We start from the raw sequence: 18,199 nt of genomic DNA, 5'->3' as shown, positions 1-18,199 counted from the left end.
TAGAATTAACTGAATTGTTTCAGTGAAAGTGAGGGAGGGGGAGTTGAAAAAATCAAAGCATTTTGTTACGACTATTGAAAATGACTTCATTATGAATTTTAGTTCAATTTTTGCTTTTGAAATGATAAACTCAAAAAAGAAAATGGTTTTTTTTTTTTTAGTCAAAGGAAGCATTTTGTTAGACCCAAAAGGAAAAACCAATCTCTCCCCATCTCCCAGTTATGCCAGTGATCAAAAAAAAGAATCCGTTGTTTGTACAGCTCTAGCATTTTCAGACCATTTGTAATGAATGTTTGAGAAGACAGATTCCTGTCAGGGCAAAATCTCAACCTCTGAAACTCTCATTTTTCTCTTTAAGGGTGTCCAATCTTGGATCTAATTCCAGTTGGATCAGCTGAGATAACATCTCCTAATTACCCCAACACTTATCCCAACATGCTGAACTGCACTTGGACAGTTTATTCCACTTCAGGAAATAGATTGAAAGCTGTGATCAGAGACTTGGTAACAGAAAACGCAAGAGACTGCATTTGGGACTCTTTGAACATCTATGATGGTCCAAATAACTCTTCAGGACTGCTCGGTATGTTGATCTCTCTCTCTCCTGCCTTGTCTCAGGGAAGTTGGCCAACATATGATGTGGGGACAATCTCTCTATGTGGGGAACTAAACAAGGTGAGGGAGAGGGAAATATGAGTTACTGTAGGTTTCCCAAAGGTAATGAGTGCTTCTGGAATTGTTCTACAGTTCCTATTGGGCGGGGACTAGGAGGGACCCTGAAGAAATTTGAACTCTGTCTTCTCTCTAGAACTACTTATGGGTGTAACAGTAAGAGGGAGCTGCTGTCTCACTATCTTTCTGTTTCCATTGTTCCTTTGCTCAGTCTTGTGTATCTTATGACCTGCTGCACTACATTCTATATGTGCATCTGATCTAATATGCCATTCATGGACAGATACTACTCCTTTATGTTTTGAATAGTGAAGGTAGTCTTACTGTTTTGGCATAAACAGAGTAGGATTGTTTTAGAATGTAAGTGTCTCCTTTTCTTGAATATGGCTCTTTTTCTTTTTCTTCTGCGGCTTTGACAGAGGACCCTTAGAGGCTGAAGCTGTTAGTTTGATGATTAAAGAAGTACTGTGTCTTGTGAAACACAACTATATGGAGGACTTTGTCAAAGCTTTTCCTCAGACAGTTTACTAACAAACTGCCCAGAGCATCTCACAACTGACTATTCTTGGGAGGAGAAAAATATTTTCACCCTCTTCAGGAAGGATATTAAAATACTCCTGTACTTAAAGTATTATCCCCACATACTGTAGCACTAGACTTATCCCGGCACACTCAGACATTGAATAACTTTGGGCAAATCATTTAAGATCCTAGCAGAGCTAGCAAAAGAACTGTAATTGGACCCCTACCCCGGGAGTCTCCATTGTCGTCATAATGTTTTGACATATCTAATTGGCCTGGGTTTTTTTTTCAAAAATGTGACTGCCCTAGGAATAAGTTTAGCACAATTTGACAGACAAATTTGCTTTGTCACTGTGTAAGTGCTCACTTCTTCATAATTTGCAGCTAGTTTATGTGGCCAAAAGAAGTCTCTTAGCCTGTTATCAAGCAGCAGCTACCTGACTCTACATTTCAAGACGGACAGGTCTGTGGGGAACAGAGGCTTTAAAATTCTGTTTGAAGAGGTGAATCGGTGGCCAGCACAGAAGAGTAGAAGTGGCATAGAACTTGAAAGCAAATGTAAGTAATGCTGTAGGGCTTTCTCTCTCCCAGTCCAAATAGCCTTCTTGTATCTAAATAGTAGTAGAGGTCTCCAGGAAGGGAAACTTGAATGTATACAAGTCTGCTGAGGTGACCTGTCTCCTGAAGGAATTGTCCTACACTCAGCTGAGGATGCCATGATAGCCAGTTTTCATTCTCAGCTATGGACTTGGTTGTTGTACTACTAGAGGTATGTTGCTGAGGTGTTGATTTTCAGGCCTCTGCATAATTCCAGTCATGAGTGGATCAAATAGCAATATTTTTACTGAATTAACGTACAAGGCTGAACACTGGATCTTAGCTTAGTGGAGGGAGAATGTGGTTAACATACCTGTCAAGGTTCCTTCCCCACTCTCTGAACTCTAGGGTACAGATGTGGGGACCTGCATGAAAACCTCCTAAGCTTACTTTTACCAGCTTAGGTTAAAACTTCCCCAAGGTACAAACTATTTTACCCTTTGCCCTTGGACTTCCATTGCCACCACCAAAAGTTTATCTGGGTTTATTTTATTAGGAAAGCGTTGTTTGGAAACGTCTTTCCCCCCAAAATCCTCCCAATCCTTGCACCCCACTTCCTGTGGAAGCTTTGGTTTAAAAAAAAAAATCCTCACCAATTTGCATAGGTGACCACAGACCCAAACTCTTGGATCTTAAGAACAATGAGAAAAGCATTCAGGTCTTACAAGAAGAATTTTAATAGAAGAAACAGTAAAAAAGAAGTAACAATAAAAAAAATCACCTCTGTAAAATCAGGATGGTAGATACCTTACGGGTAATTAGATTCAAAACATAGAGAATCCCTCTAGGCAAAAGCTTAAGTTACAAAAAGACACGCAGACAGGAATATCCATTCTATTCAGCACAGCTTAATTTCTCAGCCATTTAAAGAAATCATAATCTAATGCATATCTAGCTAGATTACTTACTAAATTCTAAGACTCCATTCCTGTTCTGTCCCCGGCAAAAGCATCACACAGACTCTTGTCTCTCTCTCCCTCCCTCCAGCTTTTTAAAGTATCTTGTCTCCTCATTGGTCATTTTGGTCAGGTGCCAGCAAGGTTATCCTAGCTTCTTAACTCTTTACAGGTGAAAGGATTTTCCTCTGGCCAGGAGGGATTTTAAAGGTGTTTACCCTTCCCTTTATATTTATTACAATACTTAATTTTACTTTTTTTTATAGTCCTGACCACCGCACCAAAAGCTTAACTGAAAGAATGGTTCTCTAGATGCTGATTGCACCCACAGGAAACCAATAAACTCTTCCATGTCTGCTCATGTCTCTTTGACAAGAGCTCATCCAACTTTTCTTACTAAAGGGATGTGGCCTCTCCTGTGGCTCTGGAGGCAGGCCAGAGGTGTCTGTCACAAGGCTGTGTGACCCAAAGGCTAGTTCCATAGATGGAACTATGCAGGTGCAGCAGCACCCCCTCGCTTGAAGTGGTTTCCATCATATATAGGGTTTACAGTTTTGTTCAATGGCTTTCAGCACCTCCTCTATAAAAATGCTTCCAGAACTACTGACCTGTGGAATGTTCCAGAATATCTTCCATAGAGATCCAAAAAGAGGCTCTGATGCACCTTGTCCATTACTGTTCTTGATAATTTCCTCCACTACACTTGCAGTGCCAATGAAAACAGCTTGACCAGGAATTTTTTAACTGACTGTTGTTCCCTTAAATTTCTCACAGGTCCACCTACTAAGTTAACAGCTTCTGAGGAAAGTAAATATTGTTCATTTTAAGGTTTCAACTATCTCTTCTCTCTCACACCAGCCCGTCCCACAGTAAACACCTATTAGAAAATTAATGGTGTGGGAAGCAGATGATTCACCCAGTTTTTCAGGCTCTCCCCCCTTAATCCCACCAGATGTACTTGGGGATCTTGGTACTCTTGATAGGGTGTTTCTTCTGTTTGAGCACATGTCTGATATTTCACTGTCTGGATTATTATGCATGTTTAGCTTTGTCAAGCTATGACCAGTAAAATATGACTAACAAAATGAAACCAATTCCAGACAAATGTGGCATTCCAGTGGTGGATCCATTCCCAGTGGACAAGTCTGAGATGAATGTGAAAGCAGCCGGAGAAGAGCCAGGCAAGCCAAGGGTGGTCGGTGGCAGACCAGCACCTCAAATGTCCTGGCCCTGGCTGGTTAGTCTACAGTACAAGAATGAGCACTTCTGCGGAGGCTCTCTGATTGCTGAGAAGTGGGTCCTAACAGCTGGACACTGTAACTTCAGGTGGGCAAAGTCTTTAACCGTTACAACAATACCACAGTGGTGCATGCTAGCCTGCAGATGTTGGCAGCCTCTAAATCATTGTTGCTCCCTGACAAGCAAAACCACTTCATACTACTTCTTGCTTCACAACTGTCCCAGAAGTGTGTATTTACCTCCTCCTCCTCCCTGTTGCTACAGCCCTTTTTTTGTACATTCCTCCTCCTCCTCCTCAACACACACAGTTTCCAGGGATCTTCCATCAGGGAACGTGGTGGATACTAAGGTTTAATTCATCTTGGGTACTGGGTGAGCAGTGTAATCACTCCCATTATCAGTGAAAATCTCCTCCTAAAATAACTTCTACTGGTACTAATAGGTCTCTCCACAAGTTTGCTTTTACACATATAATAGTATGGCTAGCCTAGTGTGGTGCCTCTACCAGCCCAAGCCAAAGTTAATTATTACACTACATGTGAGGGTTAACTTAACTTGATGTATGCCTTGGGATCTCTTCACTATTCAGTGGTGGTGAGATTGTGGCAGTTGCACCAGAATTTCATTAAAAAAGCATTGAGCTGAATTGTCTGCCATGACTCTGTAACAGAGATATGCAGAATGATTCTTGGAAAGGTTTGGCACACTTGTGTGGCCTGAATATTTGTGTCAGTGTAGACTTCAGCAAAACTAGAATCCAGTTTCTGCTATAGTGATTAGTGTCACTAAAACTGAGTTTCGAGAATACTGGACTGCCTTGTTTAAAAGTACACATGGACAGTAGTGCAAACATTTTGGAAATTGAAAGTTGATCTCTCCATTTTGTTACAATATGGTAACTTCTGATTGGTTTTCAATGGGATTTATGCTATTTGAAAATTCCACCCAAAACAATCAGATTTGTGCTTCAAAGTCACGTAGGTGCTTTTGAAAATCTCATCCATTATCTTAAGTAGAGTTTTATGCCAGTTTTATATATGGAGGTTGTTTTCTTAATTGAACTGAAAATGTGTGTTCTGTTTTTCCTTGCCCAGTGCTCAGACAGACAGGATAGTTCTGGGGAAAACTTACTTGTTGCCAAACATAAAAGGCAACAACCCTGTCCTTGTGAAAGCTGTGCACACACACTATAACTTCAGTGGATTTCCTTCTAGCAATGATCTCACTCTCTTGGAACTGGAGAAACCCATCAAACTAGGTACTATCTGGAGTCCAGTTTTTGTATTACAACTCTAGTGTGTCAAAGTATGTGGTGCGGGATTGGCATGCTCCATTGAAAAGGTTCTGATCCAAGACATGCTGTCTGATTAAATATATGTAATAATATAACTCTGTTCTCTTCAATAGACATTAGGACACCACTCCTATCTATATCAGCTCATGGAGAGCCTGATCCAAAGCCCAGGGAAGTCAGTGGAAAGACTCCTGTATTTAAAATAGTATTTAAAATTCTAAATTTAGAAGAACCAAGAATAAGTACATAGTTTCCATTGTGGGGCCTTTCCTTTTTCTCACTGCATAAAGATTTGTATGTATAACTCTCTGGCACTGACAGGCACCTCTTTCTTCTGAAGCAAAGTATCTTGTTTGACAAAGCAAGTTAGCAGTGTTCAGAATTTAACGGAATAGTGTGTGTTTACCACTCTACCAAATATCATCTTAGCTGTGTAGAGATAGTCAGAGAATATCCATCCATGGTTAAACTTAGATTTAATTCATGAGTAGGGATGTTTGTTCCAAAAAATACTAATGTCACAGCTTGTTCAACAATGTATTGGTGGAATAGGAATGTGGTGTAAACAGAGTTAGTGCCCACTAATACTGAACTTAGAGTGAGTGAACCGCGGACCCCGCTGTACACCCTCTTCGTGTGCTGTTGCTAATGCAGATCAAACACCTCTTTCCCTCAATCCATTGAATCATTGTGTAGTTAGGGGGAGACTGGTCCACTGGTGAAAGTTTTTTGTGACTTGCTTGCGTGACAGGGTTAATTGTCACCGACTTAAGAGTGTGCACTTGCTTGAGTTCTGCAGGAAGCCTAATTAAAAGTCTCCAACTTGGTTTCTCTGTCACGGTGTTTCAGAAGTCTCCCTCCCTCCCAACTCCTTTATCAGACCAAAGTAAAGTAATGTCAGCCATCTTGTGGTACGGTCACTAAGCAGAGAAATATCGTGGGTGACTCATATTTTGTGTAATTGTGACCTTTAAAGTGGTTCTCTCAGGCATTCAGACAGTCTGTGGGGGAAATCTAACGAATACTAGACCCCCATATGGCGCTCTGATTTGTTTCATGGAGTAATGAGTTGTTTGGTTTGGGGAGAAGTGGTGACTAGGAGAAAGGGGGTTAGAAAAACTGGAGATGGGTTAAATAAAAAAAGGGAAGGTATACCAAATACTGACCTGATTCTCTTCTACTCAGGAGACTCTATAGCAATAATTTGCTTACCAGATAGAGATGAGGAAATAAGCATTGATGCAAGATGCTTAACAGCAGGATGGGGAGCAACAGAATCGGGCAGTAAGTACATGTTACTTTTCTAATACTAAAGAAACCCCTGAAGTCCAGAGCCCTGTGAGAGCTTAGTTGCTTGTTGCCTTCTAAACTTAGTTCATTTTGGTTTCCAATATTGTCCACATTCCTTCTAAACAGAAAAGAAGGCATAGTGACTGTCCCAGAAACCTCCCCCTGTTAAAACATAGGGTAGGGAAAGGGTAACAACAAACTTGAATGTGGTGAGACAATTCTCATGGTATCTAGATGCCTCTGATCTCCTTGACCCTTGTCAATTGGTACTTTGGTGTTAGATGATCTCCCCTTGGGGGTGGAGGAGCTGGTGTTAAACCCCTAATTACTCTTGAATGATAGTACAAGAGGACTAGGAAAGTTGTTTGGTTTTTTGTGGGGGGTTCTCCCCTGACTTTTTTTTTTCCTGGCAAGGGTTTATTAACATACTCTTGGTGTTCTGTTGGCTCACTGCATTCATGTGTAACTGTGCTACGGGAGGGTGGGGCTTTGTCCCCATTCAATGGCTACTCCCTATAGTGCTTCCGTGAATTGACTAAGTTCATGATTTAGCTCAGCTGACCCTCAGCTATAATTTTAGCTCTTGGGATCCAGGGTTCAAACTCAGCTGATGACACAGGTGCAGTGAGTTATACCTGCCTGTGTGAGTGGAGGGGAATTCTTGTTGTCTGAAGACACACATGGAATCTCATTCCATGCAATGTGTTGAATGTGCATATGAAATGATGCAAGGTTCTAAAATTATGTGTAAATGGAAATAATTTCTGCAATAGTAATCCCCAAATTGTAGTGTCAAGAGACGCCTGGCATGGCTGAAAAGGTTAGAGGATAACTGACATAGTACATGTCTTAAATATGTAACCTCTTGTCATCCTGCCTCAATGGCACGTCTGTATGCATCCTTTGTTTTCACTAGAGGATGAATACTCCATCAGGCTGCAGCAGACAAATATACCTCTCCTCTCCAATGAGGCCTGTGTGAGCTTCTGGGGACAGGATATTAAAAATACCAACATTTGTGGTGGAGCTGCTGGAGCAACTGCTTGCTCGGTATGTACTTGGAGGGGGGGGGATATGAATTCTTGCTTTCCAGGCTACTACTGGTGGCAAAAATGTAGCTTACATAATGGGCTCCTGGGCACTGTGGTGATACCACTAATATATCGTTGAAGGTCAGAGTTTGAAACAGGACCCTGGTAACTCAGCTGATCTAAATATTTGTGAGCTGATTAAAAACCCCTCTTTACTCTCTAGTAGCAGCAAGTAACCTTTTTTCCCCCCTTTTTTACAGGGAGATTCTGGAGGGCCACTGATATGCATGAAAAATGGGTATTATAAGCTGATCGGCATTGTGAGCTGGGGCAGTGATGATTGCCATCCAGCGTCACCAATGGTTTATACCAGAATTTCTGCCTACAGGGACTGGATTTCTTCAGTCACTAATGGAAAAGTGTGATTGCTGAACTGAACTTTTAATTCTCCCTTTTTAAATGGGGAGGAATGTGTGAATTATGCATGGTAAAAATACCCAAGAAATATGGCAGCATCTGTCACATACCCTGATTTTTCTTTAAACATCTGAAGTGACTGTACTAATGCTCAATCTCAGCTGTCTTCTTCGAATGGCAAATCCAACACACTGGCAACTCTAGCACAAAAAATCTGTTTCCCAATAGGTGTATGTACATGAATACACATCTCTCCGTACCTGGTTAGCATTGCCATTATTAGGGCCAAATTCTCTGCTGGTCTAAATTAGTGCAGTTCTTCTGAAGTCAATAGTGCTGAGTTAATGTACAAACGTGTGTGTTTTTAAATATATATATTTAGCTTGGCAATGTTCAGCTGCTGTGCCCTTGACCACTGACAGAACTTTTAGATCCACTATTCCCAAAAGCATAGTACAGACCAGCTGGTCAGATTCAGTTCAGGATCGCCACTGTACTTAATACACTGCACTTGGATATTCTTGTTGAAACCAAGTGCCTTGTCTGGTAGAAGTAAAAGGGGAGATAATGAAGAAACACCTTGACTAGCTGTTACAGGTTAAAGGTGCCAAGAAAAGGAGGGAAAAGCACAGACATGTAAGCTGAGTGACCATGTCCCTTCCCAGTCTTTATTATTCATGGGAAGATGATGTAAATGAAAACATTGTAGAAGGTAACCGTCAACCACCCAATGAGGAACCGGAATTAGAACAAGAGTGTGGTGTATCTCCCACTGCTACTGGTCTTGTCCCCCATGACCTCCCATTTCAGTGGCCATTCTGGGCATGCTGGGTGGTGCATGGTTGGTCTGGCAATTGGAGGAAATGTAACAGGATGTGAGGTGCAGCTCTATGGCTGTTTTTAAAATTCTTCAAGGTGTAAGGGGATGGGGTGGAGCTGTCCAATTTACCAGGGAGTTTATTGCTCCTCTCACACACCCTTTATATAGGGGAGGGGTCCAGGGTGACAAAGAATTACCTTGGCAGGAAAGGATCTGTGAAGGAAGAGGATCCTGAGATTTAAAAAAAAAAAAAAAAAAAAAAAAAAGCTACCCCTTTCCCCTATTCTCTGTGTTAAAGGTGGGGATGACTAGTTGGAAGAAATTACTGCAGCTAGATGGCATCAAGACGCTTCATTTAGCTAACAGGCTTTTGTTTCTTGCTTTGTTAGTTTTAGATGAAGTTAAATAGATTCATGAACTCCTGTTCTTGCATCAAACTTACATCTTCAGAGTTTTTTCTGTGTATGCTTCTTGTCTCTGACAGCACTGTGTGGGGTCATGAAGATGCACTAAGTGCTCATCCTGTCAGATGCTTCCAGCCATGCCATACATCCAGCCCTCCCACTGCACTAAAAATAAGTATTAAAAACTACTACAGCTGCAAAGAGTGGCGTGGGAGTAAGACACACCTAGGCCTTTGTCCGACTGCTATCTGTACTGCCAAGGCCGAACAGTTAAAAAAACATGAGTCAGACCCTCTCAAAATTATGAGATTAGCTTAAAAAAAACAATACATTTAGGGCTATTTATTTACCTTGTGGTTTTTAGGATTCATGTTTTTAGCCCTTGTAGTTAGGGAGAAAAGATCGGGGGAAAATTTCCGCAACAAAAGCTGAGATTCTCAGTCACATGACTCTGGGGCATTAAGAAAAACACCAAATAGGAGACTCTCTCTAAAATTATGAGTAGACCATATTGTGTGCTCAGACATACTAGAAGTCACCTGTCTGTAGAGGCAGCTGCCATTTTTGGGACAAAAGGTGAGACAATGTGTTATGGAAGAAAAATGCCCTGTTCACATGCTCTCCTAGAGATTTGACTCTTCTGTTCTGATTTCTTGTTTTCCCTTCACCTACAATTAAAGTAATTTAGACAAATTACATGGTTGCTTTGTGTATATCAAAATAACACTGAACTTCAGAAGTTTCAGGGACAGAATTCTGAATGACCGATTTAGATTGATGCTTACTGATTCTGAAGTCGGATCACCTGCTTCCAGATTCCAAAACATACATGGAGAGCTTGTAATTCCGACAAGGAGTCAATAAAGGACAGCAGCTTACACTCCTGTTTGCACAAAATTTTCAGATTCAAGAGACCTACTGTTAATCACTTCTACTGGAAGGGTGGGGATTTAATTTTTCTTTCACTTCGGCATATGACCTGCTCCTTGGATCATAAGCTCATGTGACTTTACAAAAGTCCTTCTGAATATTTTCAATAGCTATGAGGTAAGCCAGCTGTCCTTGGCCAGTGCTGAGCTGAGATGCCTTCTTGGCTGTTATCGGTAGCTGCAGTTTGAGGAAACAAGACACCTAGTATGGTGAGAGACTACTTAGAAATACCTAACCAAATAGCTGTTTTCTCCTGAAGAAAGTAAATAGGAACAACTGGAAGCTGTGGAAGTGACCTATATATTCAAGGTTCCTGCTCAATATTCAGGATCCTAGACCTGTTCCTTTTATTGTTCCAGGTGGCTTGCTGTGAATTTGTAGTTATTTATTTTTATTTTATTTGTAAGACAAAGGTCTTACAAGAAATACTTTTTTTTTTAAAAGACTCAGAATAATAGAACACTGTATAGACCTAAAAATAACAAATCAATATGTTTCTGAAACAAATTACTTGGAAAATAATTTATTCTCTTCCTTACTAGCCAGGACCTGAGTTCAGGACTCTAGATTTCCCCTACTATAGCTGGTGATGTTACACCTAAAGGAAAGGTAAGGAAGACACACAAATGATCTGATCTTCAGAGATGTTGAGCACGCACCACAATCATTGAATTGAGTGGGATTATTTGTGTGAGTAACTTTTGGCCAGAAAGGAAGCTAGTGTGCTGAATTGGAAGTTGACATAGGAGCGGGAGGCCAGGAGAGAACCCTCTTCTGTTTGTGAAAATAGTAAGTTCTTGGATGAAAGGGTTGGTTTGGTGTCTGTATGTAAGACTCTGTGTGTGTGTGTGTATTTATGTATACACATACACACCCATTTCCTCCTTTGTTAATTATATTAGATACACTGCCAAGTTTAGAGCAGAATTGAAACCTATTCTCTCTGTACAACCTCTTTTGAATGCAGCTGAAAAACAAGGAATTTTATCTGAAGAAATACTGCAGCCTTACTGATGCTTTCTCTCCTCCAAACCTGCTTGCTGCAGTTTTAATGCTTCGTCATTTCTCTCACCCTTTTAAACAATGCAGTTTTTCACCAAGGCTATGCTTTTCCTGTTACGTTGCGGGTAAAAATTTCCAAAACTTTCCTATAACTTTGGAGCTTACACCCCATTTTCAAATGTGACTTTAAATGATGTAGGAGCAGAAGTCGCTTCTTAAAATGGGAAGTAAGTTCCAAAGTCGCTTACATGCTTTTGGATACTTTTACCCTTCCTCTACTGGACAATAGCTTTTAAAATTAGCTGCTGCTGTCTGATAGGACTTTGCTGTGGAAGATTTTATAGGGGCTTGGTAACAATTCCTGAATCTACAGGGTGTAAACCATATTCCTTGAAAGCATAGCAAAAACATACTGCTGATTAGCAGGTCTTCAATTTCATGCGGTACCAGATGTAGTATAAATATTAAGATATTCGTTTTGCTGGGGATTAACTGAAGCACTGGCTCTATCACTAGGTAAATACTAACTCCTATTCAGGAGTGACTTAAAAAACAATGGGCATTGACTGCACAACGTACAGTTCAGTGGAAAATAACTTACATGTGTATGGAGTGGGTGTAAAATGTGACCACGGTGTCAGAGCAGAGAATTCTGACTTGCACCCCAAATGTACTTTTAAAAACTGGAACTGTTAATTGACAGGTTGTTACGTTCTCGGTTAGTGGGATGGAGGTTTTGTGGGTATGTTTTACCAGTTTCTGAACTCTGTACCCAAATTCTATTCTATCGGTTGTTCACATCTCTATCTCCTCACTTTTCATAGCATTCTCTTGATATATTTTTTTAATTCCATCTTGGGACTGTTTAAAATAATTGCTAATGGGTGAGCAATTTTGCTGGAGAAAAAGCATAAATATGGCCACATCATTTCTGAGATAAAACTCTGTCAGCTGCATTCAAAAGAGAAGTTGCATAGAAAGAATAGCTTTTAGTTCAGCCCTGAACTTGGCAAGTGTCTCTTAAAATATATATACCTATTCCTCCCCCCCTTCCTAGTCATATTATATGCGCATGTACATGCAAGGTCCATTCTGTATTTAAATATGAACTAATGGCTCATTTAGAGCTTTACATAAGCTACACAACACTCTGTCCTCCGATTCTATGCCCCAGTGCAGCATACGTTTGCCTTTAGTGCTGGTACTGGTACACAGAGTCCAGGATTCAAGGGGATGATGGTGTGGTAGGCATTGCAGATAGTGAAGAGGCATGTTGGCTGTGATTTGAGGTTATAGCATTGTATCCTGGCCTGTGATACAGCCAGGCCACACTTGGAAAAGGAGGACCAGATCTTATGTGTGAATGTGTTTTATTATGGTGTCTACTCTAGACAGAAAGAAGCCTCATATGGATCCTTCTGCTGTCTATGATTTGCTGGTGGCTGGTGTCCAGGCCTGGGACCTGACTGGTGACTGTTCCTTGTGAGCTGCTGCTCATCGGAGAGACCGCCTTCCCAGTGCTGGTGAACCCTCAGGGGCAGGTCCTGATCGCTGCCTCACAGTATGGGAAGGGCTGGATAGTGCTGGTAGCTCACAAGGGATACCTGGGGAAGACCAAGATGGCTCAGTTCCTTCAAAATGCTGTCAGCTGGCTCAGTATCTCCCCCCAAGCAGTGGTGGGGGGTCCACAACAACTTGAGCTCTCTCATGGAGATTCTCCGTAGGTCTGGCACTAGAATGCAGCCCTGCTCTGCAGTCACTTCCTCGCTCGGCATTTATTGTACAGATGGCTATGATGATACACAGATGAGGGACCTGATCCAGTTTGTAAAGAAAGGTGGGAGGTCGCTCACTGGGGGTCAGGCTTGGCCTTGGGCCTATGAGCACAGCCCAGAGAGAGCGCTGTTTGATTTCCCTGGGACCGTGTCACCCGTGCAGCTGGCATGTACTTCACAGCCAGATATGCTGAGACAGGGATCTTTGACGTCTCAGGAACAGTGTCAGTGATTCCTTTGATCACTCCATGAGTATCAGAACCATTCTACACATGTTTAAAGGTATCACTAAAAGTACTGTAAAATATTATGTAGCCTCTCCATAATGAAGGTATCAGTCTGCTTCCATTGTAAAGCTCTTTGTTAACATCCTTATAACTTCAAGATGGAAAATCTGTTTGGCCTGAAAAATACTGTACAGTCTCTGAAAGCAAATAAATTTTTTTTAAAAATTCCACAGTTTGAAGGAAATTGGTGAAACTCTTTCTTAATAACAAGTCATCAAAAATTACCTCAATTTGAGTTTACTTTTCCCCTCTAGCTCAAAAATAGCTGGTTAGCACCCCTTTAAAATTTTCCATAGTTAGTTCTCCTTAAAGATTCACCTGCTAGCTATATTTGGAAAAACATATACATTGCAATTACACAATGTAGTTGTACATTTCTGATGGGATAATATAGGGGGTCCAGTCCTGCTCCCACTGATTTTTTGCTGTTGACTGCAATGAGTAAGATTGGGCAGCATGCGCCTTGTTTTCAGAGGACTTCTGAAAAACAGGCTCAAGATAGGTGGGCGTGTGTGAGAGAGAGAGTGAGCGAGTGCAGTTGCAGTTTATTGCACATAAGGAACCTTCCACAGGTGGCGGTTAACAGAGAGATTCTTATAGCACAAATGCTAGAAACATTTTGTTTCTTGTCGCTGTGGGACCAGGGTTTGAGTTCAGACTCTGTGTGGTTTGTTAATGGAGACATGATGGCCTCAACAGCCAAGCTTCTGCCTGAGGTCCCATTCTATGGGCTGGTCTTCACTACAGGGAGATTGACACTGCTGCAATCGGTGCCACGGGCGTCAATTTAGCAGGTCTAGTGAAGACCCACGAAATTGATGGCAGAGCGCTCTCTGGGGTGAAGAATTTAAAAAGTTCTCATGCTTGGAAAACCATATGTGATTATCTGCCATTGAAACAAGTGAAGACTAGAGACTCTAAGTGACTTGACAAAAGTTGCATAGGAAACTTGTGGCTGAAACAAAACTCATCTTTTCAGTTTTTGCAGTAGCACTGCAATTCACACTTCTGTGTTTGCTCCAAAAATATTTTTATAAAGATCATTTTAAAACATGTAATTCTGGGAATATAACTCAACCAATTTTACTGCTATGCTTCAAAGCAATGTGTTTTCAGATATCCGAAGAGCTGAATTGCTCAGTGAAAAGCATATCTCCTCACCTCTCTCATTCCTTTTATCTCTGCTACCATGTCAGTCATTTGCATCTCACCAACTGCTCCCCACATATGGCCTTTTCATATAACAGAAGGTAAAGGGCAAGAATGAATGACATGTAACAGCCACATCATGATGATGCACAGTAAAGAGTTTAAAAAAAAAAAAGCAGGCTTTGGTTTTTCATAAATGGAAAAAAAAATAGACCAGATTTGCGGGGGGGAAAAGGAATGGATATTTTGGGTGGAATGAGAGAAGGGCCAGCTTGGTGCTGGGTGTGGCTAAGAAAGAGGAAGGATTTAGGTGCACACTCTTTTCAAACATCTCCAGCAGAACTGAGGACTGCTCAGAAGGGCATTACCTTGTCAGGGCTGAACTGACAGGCTTAGGCAGCCAGGTGATTCTGATTGAAGGATATTTTGATCCTACTGTGGGCAGGGTGGGTGAACCAGACTCATGTCTCAGCTCAGATGATTCTATGCTAGTGTTGGCATTTTGCCTGATGGCAACCTCTCTTGGTTTTGCAGACATGGGCTAGATCTCTGCAGACAGTTAAAGCTTCTCTTAAGAGGGGTGTGTCTGAGCTAAACATAGTGACGAGTGGCGCAACCTCTCATTTGCTCGTCCATGGGGCTCTGGCCTTCCCCCTTGGCATGGATGGCTCCTACTGGTGTTTTTCTTGCAGTAGCTCACTACATCCAGGGCCACATGGTAGTAGCTACGCATGAGAGCCAAACTTATGTGCTGCAGCTGATGCCATTCCTTCTCAATGCCATTATGTGGCTAGGTGCTGAGAAGAAAGGGAGGATTAGCATCCACCTCAACCTAAAGAGCCTCCATGACCTGCTAACTCAGCAGAAGATGGTGTGCGAGATCTCAGCTCTGACAACCTGAGCATTTATTGTTGCCAGTCCTAGAGTGACAGAGGCCAAGAAGATCCATGAGTTTGTGGCAGAGAGAGGGGGCCTGCTGATTGGAGGTCAGGCTTGGTAGTGGGCTTCCCAAAATAGTTACCAGAATGCTATCGCTGAATATCCTGGCAACAAAATCCTCAACTGGTTTGGGATCAGCATCTTGGGGCAATACATGGAGGTAGGTAAAAACCCAGTATTACAACTAGCAGAGAAGCCACAATATTACCACTTCTGCAGGGCGCTCTCTCAATTCCAGCAGCACCTAGCCAGGGCTGGCTCCAGAAACTGGGACAGGACTGCATGGAATTCCTCCAAATCTCCATCAGCGGTGGCCTCACATATTCCTCACTCCACAGTGTCCTGTACACAACACTGTACAGCAATAGGATCCCACCTGTGTGCAAGGAATGCAGAGTCCCAAACAGGTCCAAGGAGGCAGTGTTCCTGTGTCTGGCCACAGAGCTGTGCCAAACCATGCCAGACTGTGCTAGGCTAACATTCTGTGAACTCCCCACCATCCCTCACATTACTGTGGAAGTCAACGGCATAAACCCAGGGGAAAGAAGCTGTCCATTCACTACCACCCACAGGTGGTGTCCTCTGTAGAACATGCACAAGAATAGCACTGCTTTCCATGAGCCTTATGAGACCACACCTAGAATATTGCTTGGTGTTCATAGAATCATACGTAAGGTTAAGATTTTGTCAGTTACTTTCAGTAAAATTCAGGGACAGGTTGCAGGCAACAAACAAACAATTCACAGAAGCCTGTGACCTGTCTGTGACACTTTAAAAAAAAAAAAAAAAAAGGGGGGGGGGGGCAGGGAGGGCTAACTTCTGGGGGTGGGGACTAATCACTCAGCCCCCTACTGCCTGTGATGGCGGCTGACAGCTGTGGGGACTGCAGCGGCGGCTCGGAGCTCCAGGGCTGAAGTAGCAAAGGTCATGGAGATCTGTGACTTTCACAGAATCCGTGACCTCCATGATAAAATCTTATCCTTAACCATAAGTTCCCAATATACAATGGGTATTGGGTTAGGTGTCGTCCATTTTCCTCCCTCCATCCCTTTCAGAAGCCAGGGTAAACTTTCCCCTACAATCCTGTAGAAGAAATACATTTCTAAGAAGTGCCAATTGCTTGAGTCATTTAGTATTGGACTGGATAAAGCAATGGAGAACAGCACTAAGATGTGCTCCTGTGGTGATATGCAAGCACAGCATTGAAGATCCAGAGATGTCTGTCTGTCTCTCTCTGGGGTGGCCTCATTTACATCATAGTGCCAAAGGGCAGCCAGTTGGGTAACGTGCTTATCACTGTGAAAGGGGTTATGCGGGCTCCTTTCTTCAGGCTTGGTAAGTACATGGATAAATGCACTGCACGTCTTTCGCTAGACAAGGTTGCTACGGCTCCTGATTTTGAAGACCTAAACAAAAGCAGACCTCTAAGTATCAGTGACTCCACTTGGAACAGTTCTCAGTCAGCTGTTCAATGCTTGCAAGTGCTTTTTTCCCTCATCTTTCACCTTTGCTGCCACCAAGTGGCAGCATCATGTTTCTCATTTAACATTAATATTAATTTTGGGGAAGCATAGTCTATATTCTTCCTCGTCCTTTGTGTGTTTTCAGTCTTGTTCTTTGTCAGAGAATGAAAAATTTGAAAGCAGAGTAGAGAAAGAAGTGGGAATATTTTGATAGCTGAAGGTGCTTCCTGTACATCTTTAGGAAGAGGGTAAAGGAGGGTATGTCTACACTGGCAGAGTTACAGTGCTGGCAGTTCCAGTGCCACTCAGAGCGCTGAAGGGAAACCGCTTTTGTGTGTTCACTGTCTGTCAGCTACCTGCGCAATAGCATGTTCACACTTGCAGCAGCATTCAGAGTGGTGCACTCTGGGCAGCTATCCCACAGAGCATCTCTTCCTCTTCAGCCGCTAAGAGTTGTGGGAAGGCGGAGGGGGTCACGGGGCATCCTGGGTCCTGTCCCAATGCCCCATGATGCATTGCTTCACATCCCAGCAATCCCTGTGCTTCCGTCCGCATTTGGCACCATCTTTCAGCAGTTTGTGTACTGCGCGCCCTGCCTCTTCAGTCTGCAGGAATGGATCCCACACTGTTGACCAATATGCTGCTTGCTCATGACTAACACATCACAAGTGGCAGTGGAGTTATTCCTTAAACCACAAAGGCAAGAGGAGTGCGACATTGATCTTGACACGTGTAGTAGCTTTGACATGAGATTGCTTGTGGCATTCACGGAGGTGCTCACCACAGTGAAACGCTGCTTTTGGGCTCAGGAAACAAGCACTGAGTGGTGGGATCACAGTGTGATGCACGTCTGGGATGATAAGCAGTTGCTGCAGAACTTTCGGATGAGACAAGCCACATTCATGGGACTGTGTGATGAGCTCACCCCAGCCCTGTGGTGCAAGGACACGAGAAGGAGAGCTGCCCTGACATTGGAGAAGCACTTGGCGATTGCACTGTGGAAGCTGGCTACTCCAGACTGCTACAGATCACTCGCTAACCAGTTCAAAGTGGGAAAGTCGACTATTGGACTCATGTTGATGGAAGTGTGCAGGGCCATTAATCACATCCTACTCTGAAAGACCATGACCTTTGGGCAACGTGCGTGACACTGTGGATGGCTTTGCACAAATAGGCTTCCCTAACTGCGGAGGGGCGATAGATGGCATGCATATTCCAATTCTGGCACCGGACCACCTAGCCACCAGGTAGGTTAATAGAAAGGGGTATTTCTCAATGGTTCTCCAGGCACTTTTGGATCACCGTGAGCATTTCACAGACATTGACACAGGCTGGTCCGGAAAGGTACATGATGCATGCATCTTTCGGAACACTGGCCTGTTCAGGAAGCTGCAAGCAGGGACTTTCTTCCTGGACCAGCCAATCACCATAGGGAAAGTCGCAATGCCTGTTGTGATCCTGGGAGACCCTGC

The 18,199-nt window shown here is 42.7% G+C and overlaps 2 protein-coding genes and 1 pseudogene across 8 annotated transcripts in view; all 3 read left to right on the top strand.

The window, feature by feature from the left end:
• The window catches only part of OVCH1 (ovochymase 1), a 53,077-nt gene extending 43,199 nt beyond the window's left edge, over nucleotides 1-9,878 (top strand). For 5 of the 7 annotated variants that reach the window (XM_043540608.1, XM_043540601.1, XM_043540605.1 and 2 more), the window contains exons 28-35: nucleotides 359-583; nucleotides 1,579-1,752; nucleotides 3,462-3,494; nucleotides 3,788-4,013; nucleotides 5,021-5,184; nucleotides 6,406-6,504; nucleotides 7,427-7,560; nucleotides 7,802-9,878. In XM_043540608.1, the coding sequence (XP_043396543.1) occupies nucleotides 359-583; nucleotides 1,579-1,752; nucleotides 3,462-3,494; nucleotides 3,788-4,013; nucleotides 5,021-5,184; nucleotides 6,406-6,504; nucleotides 7,427-7,560; nucleotides 7,802-7,966 (1,220 nt within the window). In that variant the 3' untranslated portion in view covers nucleotides 7,967-9,878. Of the gene's footprint in view, nucleotides 1-358; nucleotides 584-1,578; nucleotides 1,753-3,461; nucleotides 3,495-3,787; nucleotides 4,014-5,020; nucleotides 5,185-6,405; nucleotides 6,505-7,426; nucleotides 7,561-7,801 lie in introns of those variants that run through there. The other 2 variants (XM_037897477.2, XR_006288874.1) reach the window with 2 other exon arrangements.
• Nucleotides 9,879-10,696: 818 nt separating this feature from the next.
• On the top strand, nucleotides 10,697-13,341 carry LOC114019115 (TRPM8 channel-associated factor 2). Its single transcript, XM_027820605.3, is given in 4 exon segments — nucleotides 10,697-12,587; nucleotides 12,589-12,793; nucleotides 12,795-13,032; nucleotides 13,035-13,341. Coding segments are annotated over 4 exon segments (660 nt in total). The 5' UTR covers nucleotides 10,697-12,477; the 3' UTR covers nucleotides 13,142-13,341.
• Nucleotides 13,215-16,002, top strand: LOC102931522 (annotated as a pseudogene).
• The last annotated feature ends 2,197 nt before the right edge of the window (nucleotides 16,003-18,199 follow it).

The sequence above is a fragment of the Chelonia mydas genome, chromosome 1 (assembly GCF_015237465.2).
Source record: "Chelonia mydas isolate rCheMyd1 chromosome 1, rCheMyd1.pri.v2, whole genome shotgun sequence".
Classification (NCBI taxonomy): Eukaryota; Metazoa; Chordata; order Testudines; family Cheloniidae; genus Chelonia; species Chelonia mydas.
The sequence above is the reverse complement of the archived record's forward strand: the minus strand, read 5'-3'. Positions and strand labels throughout refer to the sequence as shown.